This window comes from Molothrus ater, chromosome 1 (assembly GCF_012460135.2).
Source record: "Molothrus ater isolate BHLD 08-10-18 breed brown headed cowbird chromosome 1, BPBGC_Mater_1.1, whole genome shotgun sequence".
In the NCBI taxonomy this organism is placed as follows: Eukaryota; Metazoa; Chordata; class Aves; order Passeriformes; family Icteridae; genus Molothrus; species Molothrus ater.
Window position 1 is genome coordinate 70,133,332 of NC_050478.2, and position 16,047 is coordinate 70,149,378.

The window sequence follows — 16,047 nt, forward strand, 5'->3', positions numbered from 1 at the left end:
ATCCACTTATTTCAACCTGTAAACAAGCTTTCCTGAAAAATACTTTTTTTGTTCATGAACAACACACAGTTCCACTCTTGCATGCTGCCATTGAGACGAGCCATCCTACCTTTATCCTCCATTCCCACTGCCCATTCCATATATTCCTGCTGTTTTCCTCAGTGCACCTGTGTGGCCAGCCAAGGTCACCTACATCTGAAGGCCAAAGAAAAAAGCCCTGAAAGGTTTTCAGCTGGAGCAAGTTTTAGGAGTCCTCATCTTTTCCTAGGTCTTAGTTCATTAGCAACCTTCAGCATTGAATACACATAATCTTCCATTTCCTGCCCTGGACATGGATGATGCAAAACCACCTCTCATGATCTGAGGATTTCATTTGGTTGGGCTTGACAGCAGCAATGCTGACAGACCATTGAAACAAATAGAACTAGAGGCAGGAGAACCAGAAGCCTTTACCTTTATAATTTCTCTTCCTCAGTCTCTAGTCCCCCCACCACCTCCCCAGCATTTCCACCGGATTACTCAGCCTTTTACCTCATAACTAACAAACCAAGTGTGACTAAATGTACTAACAAGATAGCAATGTTAGGAGTGCTAGTTCTGCAAGGCTGGTCTCCATGCTAATTAAGCCATTCCTCCTACAAAATCTCTTAAAAAACAAACTTACAGCTAAATCCAGATCAGGTTCTTCACTACGTAAACTGTTTAAAGATGCAGCTATATACACAGGCATACTACAGTATCTGATATCATTTTGAAATCCATATCAAAGCATTATCAATTGGACATAAATCTCATATGCATTTTTGAAATGTCAACAAGCTCAGGTAGAGGCCAGGGAGAAAGAAGTGTATCAGCACCGTACCATGTCTGCTAGCCATGTTTCAACAGCAGTCCCAGAGAGGTTATAACTGGAGTTGAACACTGACTTGTTTGCTTTATAGATGCCAGGAGCCACACACAGAAAATTGCTCACTTCTGAAACAAATTACTCTCAGTTCAGTTTCTCCAGAGGTCAAGATAATTATGTCCTGGTGTATTATTGCATTCACCAGCACTACCTGGTAGAGGCAGCATGCCAGCCCTCAGCTGCTTTAGAATGAGGCTTAGTGATAAGCGTATGAGGAACAACAGCGTTTACAGTTCACTCCACAGAGGGTGTTTCTCCAAGCTGTCTGCAGAGTGACTATAGCCACCTAAGCTGTTCCAGATTCACCTTCTGCACAGTCACTCCTTTGTCCTCCCATCCCCACCTCACACACCAGACCCAAAGGGGAGCAACTGAAAGCCCTGCAAGGGGAACTGTCTTCCATCATCTGCTCTGCTAAAAGCACGAGACGCCCCAAGTACACCCAGCAAGAACAGGGGAAAGACTTTACTACTATACACAGTTTCCCTTGCTGGGGTCTCAAACAGAAGCATACCAGTTTTTCTTCACAACTTTACTACACCTGGTATTTCCTCAAAGAGAGCAATGCTGCAGCTACACCTCCTGGACTGTCCTGCCAGCCCAGCAGCAAGGGCAGAGCACTAAAAAAAGAGATCCATGTTTTTTCCAAGACTGACAACATCAGATAAAGTGGGGCAGCCCATTGTCACAGCCAAGCGAGTTTCTCCCTGCTTTTGTCCCAAACAAGGGCTGCACTTGAAAAAATCAAAAATAATGAACATTTTCAACATATGGATTTTTATGACCAAAAACCTCAAAAGGAAAAAGAGTCAAAAGGTCTCTCTTCAAAAATTAATCCTGGAATTAACATGATTCATTCGAAAACTTACCAAGTGTTGTCTTGGAAGAATTATTATGCACGAACACCTGTAAGGAACCAGGTATTAATAGTACCAATGAAACTGTCACACAAAAACAAAGAAGTGCTACTTGTGGCCCTGTGATTAAGGCTGTGTCAGCAGTTTGGTTTTCATGACTTTAACACCCAGCTGTAAAAACGGCCTTCAGTAGAGGCAAGCTTATTGAGCCAGTATCCACAGGAGCACAGTTTCTGCTTCCACTGGATGAAACACAAGAGTTAACTATGTTTTAATACATGGTCTTCAAATAGTAAGATCCAGAATCTGGAAATTGTTTTGGGAAACAATCATGGCCAAACAGGACTACACCTTGAAAGACAGTTTGATAAATACTGCAAGACAGAAACTTGGTAGAGCACAAGAAACAGAGAAATAAGAATTTGTGATGTTCTGTTTTGGCATACATTCTTCAAGAATTAGAGGTATTCCAAAGAAACTGCCTGCTAATGCACATTTCATAGCTATAGATCTTCATAACTTGGCCACCTTTTGCTTAAACACAGAACGGCATTAACAGATTTATGTTTCGAAAGGCACCATTTGAGATTCTTCAAGCAAGCAACCCATAACCAAATAAGCAATGATTAGCCCTGTGCAAGCACAAAATTAAAAGCCCCACTTATGCTGACACAAGACCCACATCTGACCCAAACGAGCAGGAAAAATGCAGTACTTCAAACACATCTTAGGGGATGTATTATTCAAGGTCCTGCAACAAAATAGCATCTTCTTTAACAAAACACAGAGTTAAACCCTAAACAGAATGTGACCACAACCCAAAAGAAACTTCTTCACAGTGTGTTTTGATGCTTCAGGCACCACCCTGAATTTTATTCCATTTTGCTGTTAAGTTTAAATTACAAAAAACATTACAGATTAGCTTAGAAGGCTAACACCCTTGACTGCCTCAGTATGGAAAAGCAATAATGTCTCTTAGTTGCAATAATAAAATAATTTAATTAAACACTGAATTTTAACAGTCTGATTCTCACACAAATACATACTATAAACTATGTTTCCTCCATAAGCATACAGACAAAGGCAATACAGTCCTGCTGTAAAGATAGAAACAAAGTAGTTTTTCATCCTGGCCTTTCCTACATTTTTTTCTCTTTATCCCACATTAAAACAAAGCCTCCTTATTGAGACAATCAGAAGAACACATGGAACTCAAACACTCAAAGGCAATACATCTGACAAATTGTGTAGATTCACAAATTTTCTCCTTCTTCATCTTTCCCTCAATCCCAAACATATGAGAGGGAAAGTTGAACACATGCAGATGCAAATAATTAGCAAATACCATTCTCATAAGTTCAAATTATTTCCTAGTGAAAGCTATTGAAAAAAAAATTCTCCAAAACCACCAGCACTGAAACATCGAGAACTGATCTGGATGAAACAGGGGACATCTCATTCAGCTTACTGAATGGCTCACAAGATCACAGACCCTCACTAGGAATGTGGGATTTTACTTCCCTCAAAAGAATCACACTTAATTGGCTTTTGATCACAATTTCCATTTTCTTACCATCCAGGGCTATGAACTGGCCCTATCCTGCCCTTCAACACACAGAGACAATACAGCAGTTGCCAACATTTGTGAGTAAACACAGGGAGGTTTTACAAGGGGAAGATGGACAGTTATTTACACAGCCAAGTACCACAGTCTCCATGAACCAATAACCAACCCTCCAAAACTGTTTGGAAGCAAAACCACTCAATTTCTGCCTGGAAACTTGGTTTAACATCAAAGTCACAGTACACACATGAAAGCATCATAAGACATTACTGAGATCAGGCAAAGTGAAAAATGAAACACACTGGTCAATCCCTCAAAACACAAAGAGAATCAGAAACAGAGAGGCTGTGCAGTTGATGCTCAGGAGGCAAGCAGGGATTTGGAAGCACTGTTCCTCTTCAGATTAACTCCAAAGCAGCAACCTTACAGTATCTTGTAAAAGCACTCAAACCCCGTATCTTCAGTTGCATATAAATACATTTACTGCACAATATGCTTTTTTTATTAGAAGACACAATTCCAGTAACCAAATTCTATCATCTTTGTTTATCCTGTGAAGCGCTTTGTATAAAATAAATGCTTCCTCATTGCAAGATGAGGTGCTACTCAGGACAATAAAAGTCTAAGTCCCATCAGGCAGCCACCCTAAGCACCTTTCACACTCAGCAGAGCAGACAGGGAAGCCAGGTGCTGTGAATTGTATTGGCTATAAGCCTAAGTAGGCACCTGCATTTGCTTAAAAAAGCCTGGGCTCTCACTCATTGAAACAGCTGCCTAGAAAACTGCTCAGGTGTTGAAACAGTTAAGCAAGAAGGTTCCCAGCTAAGATGACAAAATCCATCACCAGCAACAACTGCTTGTATAAAGGAAATGAATTGGATTAAACTAATTAGTGGAAGTTCACTGTCACATTTTGAAGTCACACCAAGTAATTCTGAGAAACTCAGCCTATATAACCAGTATTGAGTAAACTCTTTGTCCACCTGTGGTGATGGTTACACAGCTTGGTACTTGTTACACAGCTTCCACATCAGTTAATGTACTTCAAAGTCATGTGCACACTCTTATTTCCTGCTTTACACACCTTCATGTCTCCTAAAAATAACTTAAACCATCATTTTGCAGTTCTCCCAATTTATCAAAATGAAAACCATGGCATCATTAGGGAATTTCTGTAGTTTTGAATTTGCTTTCAATTTGCCAAGTCTGTGCGGCACCTGTCTTTAACTGATCAAGACAGAAGACAGATGTGAGATCCTTGAATATGATGAAAACCAAGAGTTTGAAAGTGACAAAGCTGAATTGCACTCTAAAAGAAATTAGCAATCAGTATTTTCCCATTGGAGCTACTCTTCAATTTTAAGAATAATCTGATCTCTCCTAATGTTTAAACAAGTAAAGCTACAGGCAATGAAATTATTTGAAATTCTAGCCAGACTTCACAAATCAAAAACAGCAGCATAACAATGCATTTCTACAAAGATGGCTTCTATACATAGTGGTCCAGCATAAATAGTGTGAAAACATAATGATAATACCTACCAAAGAAAATACAGCAAGTGTAATTTTGGAGACACAGTCAGTCCTAAGATTCTTATTTTATTCTTGAATAATGAAAACCTCTCAAATTAGTAAAAAATTCTCTTCTCACTGAAAAATGCAGAAAAAGGACTTAAACAATTACACTATATATTCAACTATAAAGTGCTTCAATAAGAACATAGAAACATTTAATGTATATCAGGTGACCACAAGAAATTAAACGCATGAAGCAAAACCACACAGTTACAACTTTTTAGTCTCAGATCAGCTGCAAGTATGACTGTTTTCCCAAAATGGACTAGTAAGGGCATAAAGCAAAGTTTAACTCTTAGTCTTTATAACTTCCTTGCCTTCACATATCAGAATAATTCTCCAACTTTATTTTGCCTTCAAAAATAAATTTACATATTGTACTGAGCCTGCAGATCTACAACCACAGAGTCCTCACCGCCTTTTCAAAGACCAGCGAGATTCTGGAACAGCTTCCAGTATCATTTCAAACACTGAAGGGAACAAAGCCACTTTTTAGCCCAGAGGCTGTGAAGGTCTGCTCACAGAGCTCAGGCTTGGGCTTCAGCAGAGCAATGCTTGATCAGTAACAGTCAAATCAGCACCACAAAGAAGCTTCTCAGCTGTACCTTTTTAAGCATTCCCATGGAGCAGAGAGACCTCAAAGAGATACCTAAAAGATGTAAGAGCACAGTATTTTGCATGCAGGCTTGAAGAGTTCTGTATCCCTTTCATACTGTTTATCTTGTAGTATTTTAATAGTATTTCACTTCAGAGGCAAACAGCATGCTAAGTTTTGGCAGGAATACATTGACAGACTATTACTGTGTAATCATGGAAAGAATTCCACTGACATCAAAACCACAATTATTTAGTTGTATGAAATCCAGACAGTATACCCAGAAATTTCAGCTTTCAAAACCAAACGTGCTCCACAGTAATGTTTATGCTCTTAGAGAGGATATCAGTGCTAAAAAAAGCAGGGACAACAATCAGCAGCCAAAGACATGGTGTCTGTTTCTTATCCTTTCAACAGAGAAATATCTATTAAGAGGAATCTATGGGTCATCACCAGCATCACTGATAAAGCCACCCATTGCTAATGCATCTGAAGAGATTCTTCATGGACCAAGAAAATGCCAGGGAAAAAAAATAAACAAAATAACCACACTCCTGACGGCATGCCTGTAATATGACAAATAGCAACCTAAACAGTCAGATATTGCTACCCAGTTCCAGAATAGCACCAGCAGACGTTTACAGTAAGACTCAGAGTAACAGTCAGAAGGGACTGCAGCATATCAAACTAGAAACATAAAACTCAGGGAAAAAAGGAAAAAAAAATTCTAAAAATGTAAAGGAGCAGTTAGAAGTATTTTCTTGACTTTGTGTTTTATTTTCTGCAAGACATATATACCAATCCATACACCTTGGGAAAGGCTTATCTCCATTCATAAAGTGGTAAATGTCTTCAAGGTACTTCTGGCACAAGGTACTATCCTAGACATCCTAGGATACAAATAAAACACTGTCTACTGTTTTCTAAACTGGGGGTTGGGTGGTTTAAGGCTTCCTTTGCATGGTGACATGCTACCTCAGACTGCCTCTGGATACACAGGAACAGTTACCATTTACCTGAGGCATAATCAAAAGCCAAGAGACACCTCTTTAATAGCTGTGCAGGTGTCAGATATGCAGCAGAAACCAGGCATCTTCTAATTACAGCAAAAGCACTCACCTAGACACTTAACATGGTATCATTTTTTCCTTCTGCATTAGAATTCACCACACAGGCTGTAGGAATTCTCCTTTGAGAAGAATTTCTAAGCAGCAGTAAATTGGTCAAATGACAGCTGAAGCAAAGCCCTGCAGAAACGTTTCCTAAAATTTGACTACATCTTGCTATACTTAGTGGTTAGCCAGATTTTTCTAGAACATGCATAATTTTTCCTGTTATTTCAAAGGTGTTCAAGCTTGGCAAAAGCAGCACAAGCTGGTTTATCTACTTGGATACCCCTTGCAAAATGCCAAGATCTATGGCATTCCATATCCAAGTCAAGCACCTCTTTGCAGCTGACATACCTGTTGGACCAGTGTACTTAGCTGAGCATTGCAATGAAGTAGCTGACAATATCACAGGTAAGTTTGACTGCACAATGCCAATGTACCATTATTCATCAGACTGGAGTTGGCTCAGGGTACACAGTATCTAATGCCTTCCATGGCACTTACCACTGAACTAACTGCAACCATATCAAAGTCAATGGATTTTTTTTACACTTACTTTGCTTACTGTCAAATAACACCGAGTTACAAGGAAGAATTTATATTTCCCATTAAAAAAAGAGACAATAATGAGACTCTAACAAGAAATACTCCTGAAGAAGAGAGCCCGCCTCGGTTGTACTGATTTGTGTGTATTCTTGACTAAAATTGTTACAACATTCAAGTTGCATATGAGGAAGTTCAGTTGCTTAACACATGTGAAAAGCACAGGTGACAAAAGATAAGCCAGTTCAGATCAATTTGTTTGGCAGGCTTTACAAAAGCTTCATTGTGGATTTAAGTTGTAAAGCCTGTGAACACACTCAAAAGGAACAAGCCATAAGGGCTTCCAGTAATAGAAACAGGAAACTTGAGAGAATTCCACTCTTTTACCTCACCTTCTATGGTTTTGCTTAACTGAAAGATTTGGACATAACTGCATCCTCCAGATCACATACATACAACCCAAAGGAATTCCTTAGCTGAGGGTCTGAAAAAACAATCAGTGGATTCATATGAAAGAGGCAGGAGGTGACAAAAATATTAAAAAGAAAATATTTTTATTTTGCTCACTTGGCTAAAAAGCAGCCAAAGTAGCAAGAAGAAATTTAGAGCAAGAGAGAACATACACCTGTGAAAGAGGAAGCTGGACATCAACCACACTGCCACCTTGCTCTTGTGCCGTCATCCACCCAGAGCTTCAAGGAAGCTGTGCTTTCCAAAATAAGCCTGAGCTGTGCCACAACAGTGTAGGAGAAACTGGGCTGACAAGCTTGTAAGAACAGACACTTAATCAGGACTCTACTCCAGACCCAGAAGTCTGAAGAAGTTGGGATAAGGTTGCTAGGAATTGCCAAGAGAAAGAAACTACTTCCTGCCTCCCAGACTGAATGAAAGCAGAGGCAAGTGCAAAGAAACCCAGCCTTGGTACTCCTCTAAGACAAGGTGTCTTGTCTTGAGCAACAGGAAGCACCACTAGGATGAACACCAGTATCACAACTGCACTGAAAAGCCGTTTATTCAACCTTTTATTTATTATTTATAGGGATCACAGTGGTAGCTTTTGATGTGTTTCTCACACAGGCCATCAGCAGGTTCAAGTACTCCATTTCTCCTTGCCCTTCTGCATAGCTATCTATTTTCTAAGAAACCGACTCCCTTGTGCAGAAAGCTCAACAGACAAAAGGATCTGAAAGAGATAATCAGAGGGGAAAAAAAGACCAAAATTTAGTGGTAGAAGATCAAGTCACATAGAAAAGATTTTTACAAGAGTTCTCTATTCAGATTGGATTGGCTGTAGGTACATGGAGAAGAGGAGGCCTTAGCTCTTTAAAACTTTAGGAAATAAAGAACTACAGGTTCTGTCTATGCCAGCAGTCACCAGTCTTAATTAAATTTAAAAATCCCCAAACAGTTAAAGATTAAAGAAGCTGCATGCTGCTGGCAATGGGGTAATCTGTTCTCCTGGACTGTCAGTCCAGGCAGTAGCATCAAATAGCCCCCTAACCACAGCATCAGATGTCATGAGAAATGTTGCCTGGAGGAAGTCATCTTCCCAAACCCTATTTGGTTGTCATGTGTAGATCTGTTTCACACCTCAGCACCATTAACATGAACTTCAGCATTTTCTTTTTCCTGGAACACTCTCATTATTTTACCTAAGTTCACAGCAGGGACCCATCACAGCATACAGTACCTTATGATTCACTTGTTGTTCTCAACGTTTTTCAATCCACATCCTGCATTACATCATGTTCAAACACAAGGAATCAGACTGCCTGCACTGGTCCTCGAATTGAAAGGCTGCTAGCTGAGCCAGGCTACCAGAACTTCCCTCTCCAGTATACAACTAAAGAACAGACTTCACTGGCAGTCACAAACACTGAGCAAAGCTGTGCAAAGGTGGAAAGAAAAAAAGGAAGTTAATACATCAAGGCACACATGAACTAATCCCATATCAGTTACACTTTTTATTGTGAATATCTCCTAGGTAACCTATGTTCAAATGCCATCACTAACTGAATTATTCTGAAAGGCAATGGAATACAGATGGGCTACCCCAGGCAGGCACAGAGAGCAACCAAGGTCCTGGACTCCCAGTCCTAGAAGAAGACAAAAGCCCTGCACATACTGGTGTAGAGTATAAACCATATGAAAGAGTAAAACATTGAACCATGTATTTATAGATGGCTATTACTGCAGAAGTTGAATTAGTCTATCTAGTAGCCCTCCTCTTTCCAAAAGGGAGTGAAGGCAATCAAAAGTCAGGCATCTTTGTATAAATAGGGTCTCTGTTTTTAGAAAATATTCTAGTATTCAATTTCAGTATTTGTTATACTACTTTACTCAGTAAAATGCCTTTTCCTCAAGAGTTTTGGGTGACAATCAATAGCAGTACTCCTCATCTATATCCTGTAAAAGGAAAATACCTGGAATTATATTTTAGGAAAGCTTAGTTTCATGTCAGAGCCACTATTTATTTGCTGCAAATTATTTTCAACAAGCCCCTTATGCCATCTTGTCACAAACTGCAGGTGGTTCCACTTCCAATCCTGTGAAGTGGTCATAATATCACACAACCTTATATTGAAAGGGACTTCTGTGCAGTTCAACATCCCTGCTGAAGACAGGGTCAGCAAGTGTAAGTTGCTTAGGGCCATGTCCAGTTTGGTTTGGGTTCCTCCAGGGACAGACACTCAACTTCTATAGTCAATTTCTTCTGTGCTTGACATCCTCATCATTTAAAACAAACCAATCCAATAAAAGCCACCCCAAAAAACACATACCCTCCCAAGTTTAAAAGAAGTTTCTTGCATTTAGGTTTGTGGCCAAATTCAGTGCTCCTACATCTCTGCATCCTCAGACTATGATAAGGAAGTTCAATGCACGTGAAATCCTCGCTCAAGACAACTCTTGCCTACTTAGAGACAGAAACTGAAATAGACTCCTTGGCTTCAAACAAGACAATATTTGTTTAAATGAACAGGCAGCAATACTAATATTTAGCTTTACTCAGAAACTAAGACTATTTGTCTTAATGAAATGGCAGCAGTGCTAATATTTACCTTTAGCCAGTTTCAGCAAAGATTATCCTCCTATTTCAATGCGAAAAACCAATCCCTCCGATTTTATCCTTCTGGCAAACCAACATCCTGTCTCTGCTACAGCAGCCTATAATGTTTCTCTACCTGTGTTTTTCAAGTATACACACGTTCTCCAGTGACACAGATTCCCACCTCACAGTTTGATCACTATACTGAAAGAAGCTTTCATAAACATTGTTTAACTGTTTCCTCTGCAACTCTTCTCCAAGTAACATTTATTTTATTTTAGCCACAGAGTATCAAAGAGTTTTATAGGATATGACCATGACCCTCTACCAGCTACTCATTTCAGGGTTTTTCTAATACTAAGCAATGACTCATGTTCTGTTATTACTGTACTTTGCCCCACTGAGCCTGTCTTGTTCTACCTCAACAGCCAAATTTTTAAAAAACCATACAACTTGACCTCAATTTACAACAGCAAATCTTGCTTTCTCAGTATCTTTTTTCCCCCCTCTTGATACAGTTAACCTTTCTCCAACTGTGAACAATAACTGTGGCATGAAACTTGCAGTACACCTGTATAAGGGTTTGGTGTGTTAGAGGAATAGCAAAGGCTGTAAGCAACTGAACTTTCAATACAAAAGACAGAGTCAGACCCAACTCTTTAAGCTCCCTTCAGGCTTGGGTGAAAGTTCTGAGTGAGGTTGCTGCCTTAAGTTTTGCCAAATGGAAGCTGTATTTGACAGAACTGCAGGCAAAGGAGCAGAGGCTGGAGCTAGTATTGCTGCTGTAAGAACTCTCACAAGGCAGAAACACAACTGCTCCCTCCATGCTCCGTTTGCAATAGCCTCAGGGCATGTACTGACACTGAGCTCTAATGCATCACTTCATACTAAACTGAGCTTTGAAGTGCCTGCTGAACCATCGTGGTCTACCTTGCTGCCTCTCCTAGGAAAGCACCAGATGCAGATAGATATTATTTACTGCTCAAAATCCAGGGCCCAAATGGGAAAAGTAGAAACATCAACATATAGCCACATAGTTAGGCTCAGAGAGATTATTTCTTGGTACTTTTCCAAGAAGTCAAATATCTGAATACTCTTACAAGTATCAGTATGAGAAAGACAATCAGACTGATTGCAGTGCAATCAGACATTCTGAATAGATATTTAAGAGCGATTTAACAGATATTTAGTCACAAGGTCTAGAAAACAACACTTTAAAAGTGTACTGCTTTCGTAGCTTCCTGGTACAAGCAACATGCCATGTTTGCAGAACTGTTAGTAATTACACTGTTAGTAATACTAGTATTTGATTCAAAACTTCCATTTTTACAGAGTAACTCTTCAAGTTACCAAGGTTTGAAAAGTCCAGTATGTTTATTTTGCATTGTGAAAACACTCTTAGTGATATTCAAGCTGTTTGAGATTTTTTTTTAAGTATTTTCACTTAAACACATACAAGAGGCCTGTTTAATTTAAAATACTTCTCTTTAAACGAAGAAAAAAGTGCTAAGCATTACTCATAAGTAGTCTACCAGCAGACCAATACCTACATGACACTTCAGAAATGTTTCATCCATCTAACCACAGCAACTGCCTCACTCTGGAAGTTATTTTAGCAAAACAGTGAAATGTGGTTCGTTCCACTGCTGTGGTGTGAGAAAGATAAAAGAAATCTCAATACTGCAAAAGGAGTATATAACACCACTGCCTACATGCTTAGAGTCTCTTATCAGCAATGCAAGTGCTGGAACGATACTGATTTCACCATAACTCCAAGGGCAAATGCAGAATTTGTAGAGGTTGATACACTTGCTTTGATTTAATAGAAACTAAGGTTCAGCCCTTGGAGCCAGAATGCCAATTAAGTCCTGATCATAGAATTATGAAATTTGCTCTCCTTTGTGGCTTCACCATGCATGCAGCAAACTCCTTTTTTGTGGCCAGAGGTCAAACTCACCTTCTTATCAGTAACACATTCACCCTTGCAGATACCTGTCCTCTAAATGTCTTCTATCTAGAAGAAAAGCAAGTCACCAGAACTGATTTCATTAACAGGTGAAGTTAAGCTGGCAAACGCATGTGCCTCCAGTCTCTTACTAAACAGAAGAACTTGTGCAGACAGCCCATCTTTCTCTGGCATGCTGTAAAGTCTCATGAACCCCATTAAAAGTCCCTTCATCAGAAGTTTCAGTTGTGCCATATCTCTATGTTATGTTTCAGTTAAAAGCTGCATCATCAGTCAGTTGCTCCATTATCAAAGTATAACTATCTGAGCTCAACTCTTTCTCCATTCTAGAGAGAAAACCCCAACTTTTGTCAGTGGAAAAGGTGAACAATCCTCATGTTCCTGTCCTACACAGAAGTTCTGAAAAATAATGAGTTATCTGATTCCAGCACTATGATCAAGCACACTTGCTGTGGCATCATCCCAACTCAGGAAGGGCTGTTACAGTTCAAGCAGCACCTCATCTGACCCAAGAGTACTCTAACAACAAAAGCCCTACTCCACAATTGCCCAGAACTGTCATGGTCCACATCCAGCTCAATAATTATCTTCCACCCATCCTTATGTGCCAGGCCCTACAGGGCATTACTTCAGCAAACACTCGCAGACCATGACCACACACAAACAAAAGCAGGTTCCTTATACAATACAACTATGGCAGCTTGCTTTTTGCTGTTGCAAAAAGGGCATAGTTTAAATAAGAGGAGTTTACCATCCAATTCTGTTCTGTACCACCTTCAGTCTGAAGAGATCCAAGCCTTTATCTCCCACCTTGAAAGAGCACCAGTTAAAGGAAGAATTTGAAACAGGCCAATAATCTTTAGCACAGTCGATAAAATAATTGCCTGGGAGAGAAAAAGCCTGAGCTCTAGCTTCAACTAGAAGAAGAAGAAAAATGCATTTTTACGCATGGTAACTAAGTTTAAAAACACATTGCACTCTTTCTTCAAATGCAAGTCTCCCTTTCTCACACAGGAAACAAAATCCAAGTCTCCTGTTTCTGGGTGAGCCTCTTCAAAGTATGGTGATGTTCTTTAAAACTCATCTAAGAAAATAGATGGACCAGGAATCCTGGCAGCAGATCTCAGAATTATGGAGAACTACACGGCCCCAAAAAAGGCCTTTCTTAGCTCTGGTTCTCCACATGTTGCAATGATAAATAATATGCCTGTCAAAAGTTAAGCTAAGAAGGAGGATCTGCTTTGGAAACAAAGTAACATACAGAACACAGCACTGAAAGAACCATGGTGTTGTAGCTACAGGCCTCTAACTTACTATCTTTGATGAAGGGAAACGTACTTCTGGCAACAACCTGGAAGACTTTTCACACAGCACCAAAGGAGTCCTTGGGAAAGCTCTGACTGTGCTCTTGCTAGAAATAAACATCAAGCAGAAGTGTTAGTACATAGAGATCAGTAGTTTTTCCTCTTCTCAGACATAGTTACGTCTCCTTGTCAGACAGCCCCTTGGATGGTTCTCCCCAGCCTGCTCTTAGCAGACAGCGGCTAACCCATGAGAAGAGCGTGACCAAAAAGTGTGGCAAGAACACACAGGACCAGGCATAATGAGGCAAAACACAAGCAGCAGGTGAATGTTCAAAGCACAGTGCAGGCTCCCTCAGACAGCAGATGAAAAGCTAGTCTCTGTATTTACTCCCTCACAAAGAACCCACTGGTTCTTCCACTATAAAATAAAAAGAGAGACAGCACTGACTGTCTCAGAGTAAAAGAGCAACATGTTTGTTTTGACATGTACTTTTTCACAGTGCTCATGGACTTCTCAACAATCCACACCAGCACCTCACAGTGGATCTGCAAACATACCAGGACAAGTCACAGTTGAAGGGGAAGACGTTCTTCCATGTATGAAGCTGTCACTAACTAAATGCAAGCCATAAAGAAAAAATGCTGTTCCACTGGGATTCTAAAATGAGCCTTAATGGCTAATATACATTACTTACTGAACAAGTTATACCAATCACGGGAGATACACCCTCCAAGCAGAAGTCATTCAGTACCAGCATGTTCCTGGAGATAAGCAATGTGAAAGGAGAGCAAATTTTCCCAGGTAGTGCGAGGTATCTACATTGCAAATAAGATGTTCCTCAAATATGAGCAAGCATGTCCAGGACAACTTTTCATTTAGCACCCACTTGCCAGCAAAGACAGAGCAATGCAGATCTCTGTGTGCACAAACAGTCCAACCAACTATCCCAGCTGCCTACTGGAAGTGCAGCAGCAGAAGCCACAAACTGCACACATCAACCCTCCTGCACACCTCACCAGGTTAAAGCTCACCACCATCACATCTTTTTTCATCATGCAGCAGTTGCTCCAAGAGAGATTGTGATTTCTTTCTCTTTGAGATCTTTCTTTTCCCATGCCATCTTTCTCCTGCACCTTCTGCTCAAAGCACCAGGACGCTGAGAGCATCATTATCCCTATGAGTAATACAGCCAAAAAAATTGGAGACTGCAATGAACGTACACAAATACAAAACAGGTGGCCTGGGGAAACGCTTTTGTCTTCCACTGAGGTTTCAGGATAAAGCAGGTACTGACTGTACATGCATGGCTGCCCAGTGTGTCACAGTGGCAAGTGCCAAGCAGCCCTCCTGAGTGACAAGCCTGATCAGGTCGCAACCAACGCTGGCTGCCTCACACCTGCACTGGTACCTTCCCCACTGCAGACCTCAGGATGAAGAGTCCCAACACTGGCTCCTTGTACTGTCTTTCCTAGATGCTGCTCCTTTTTCAGCGATGCTGGCTTCACACATCATCCCTGCACAGGTTTAGCTGATTTCTCATGAATTCCTGGTACAAACTACTATAAGACAGGTCCAGACACGAGACAAAAAAAGGCATTGCACACCATCTCGCTCACACCAGCAGAACACTGCAGACCCCCGGGGCAGACAAGCCCTACCCACGAGGCGGTCTGTCCGCCTCTGACCCAGCCGGGGGCTGTCAGAGGGAACTCCAGCCCGGCGCGGAACTGGCAGCGCCAGCGGGGAAGGGCAGCGGGCACCGGGCTGGGAAGGCACCCGCGGGGACGTGCCCCCGGGCCCGGGAGCGAAGGCGCCGGGCAGACCCACGCCGAGCCCTCCGCCGCCCCTCTCCCAACGCCTGGCCCCGGTCACGGCCGCCTGCGGGCGCCTCGGGGCGGCTCCTTCCCATCCCCTCTCCCTCTCCCTCCGCCGCCCTCCGGGAGGGCACGCGAACGAGGGGAGCCCCGCCGTTACCTGCCCGGTGATGCCGGTGATCAGAGCCACCTTCCTGCCGTTCATCTCCTCGCCGTCGTCTCCCGGTGCGGCGGCGGCGGCGCAGCCACACGCCTCCTCTGCCGCGGGCTGTGCCATCCTCCCGGCAGGCGGGCGCGTCCCAGGTGCGGAGGTATCCCGGGGCGGAGGCGCGGCCGCCGGGGCGAGGCTCCCGGCGCTGGGGGCGGGCACAGAGGGGAGGATGCCTGCCGGCACCCGGGGTTACCTGCGCTGCCGCGGCCGCCGCCGCCGCGGCATTTCCGCGCTCGCGCTCCCGCCCCACCGCCCGTGCTCCCGCCCCCCCCCGCGGCGGCCGCAGGTGCAGCCCCCCGCAGGCGCGCTCCCGCCGCACGGCCCGGGAGCGCGCCCCGTGCTCGGCACCGCTCCCGCCGTGCGGCCCGAGCCCGCAGCCAATCAGGAGCCCCGGCGCTCCCCGAAAGGGGCGGGAGATGCGCCGGGGCCGAAAGCTGGCGCGGTGATTGGCTGAGAGCGGGCGGGGAGGGGCGTGGCCGGAGGAGGAGGAGGAGAAGGAGATGGAGGAAGAAGAGGAGGAGGAGGAAGAAGAGGAGGGGGAGCGAGGCCGCCCGA

General features: G+C 42.6%; 1 protein-coding gene across 1 annotated transcript in view; it reads right to left on the reverse strand.

Moving 5' to 3' along the window:
* Positions 1-15,714, reverse strand: part of GMDS (GDP-mannose 4,6-dehydratase) — a 408,811-nt gene extending 393,097 nt beyond the window's left edge. Inside the window, exon 1 of the mRNA XM_036378822.2 lies at positions 15,442-15,714. Coding sequence (XP_036234715.1) covers positions 15,442-15,558 — 117 coding nt within the window. The 5' untranslated portion in view covers positions 15,559-15,714. The remainder of the gene's footprint in view (positions 1-15,441) is intronic.
* Positions 15,715-16,047: the final 333 nt, after the last annotated feature.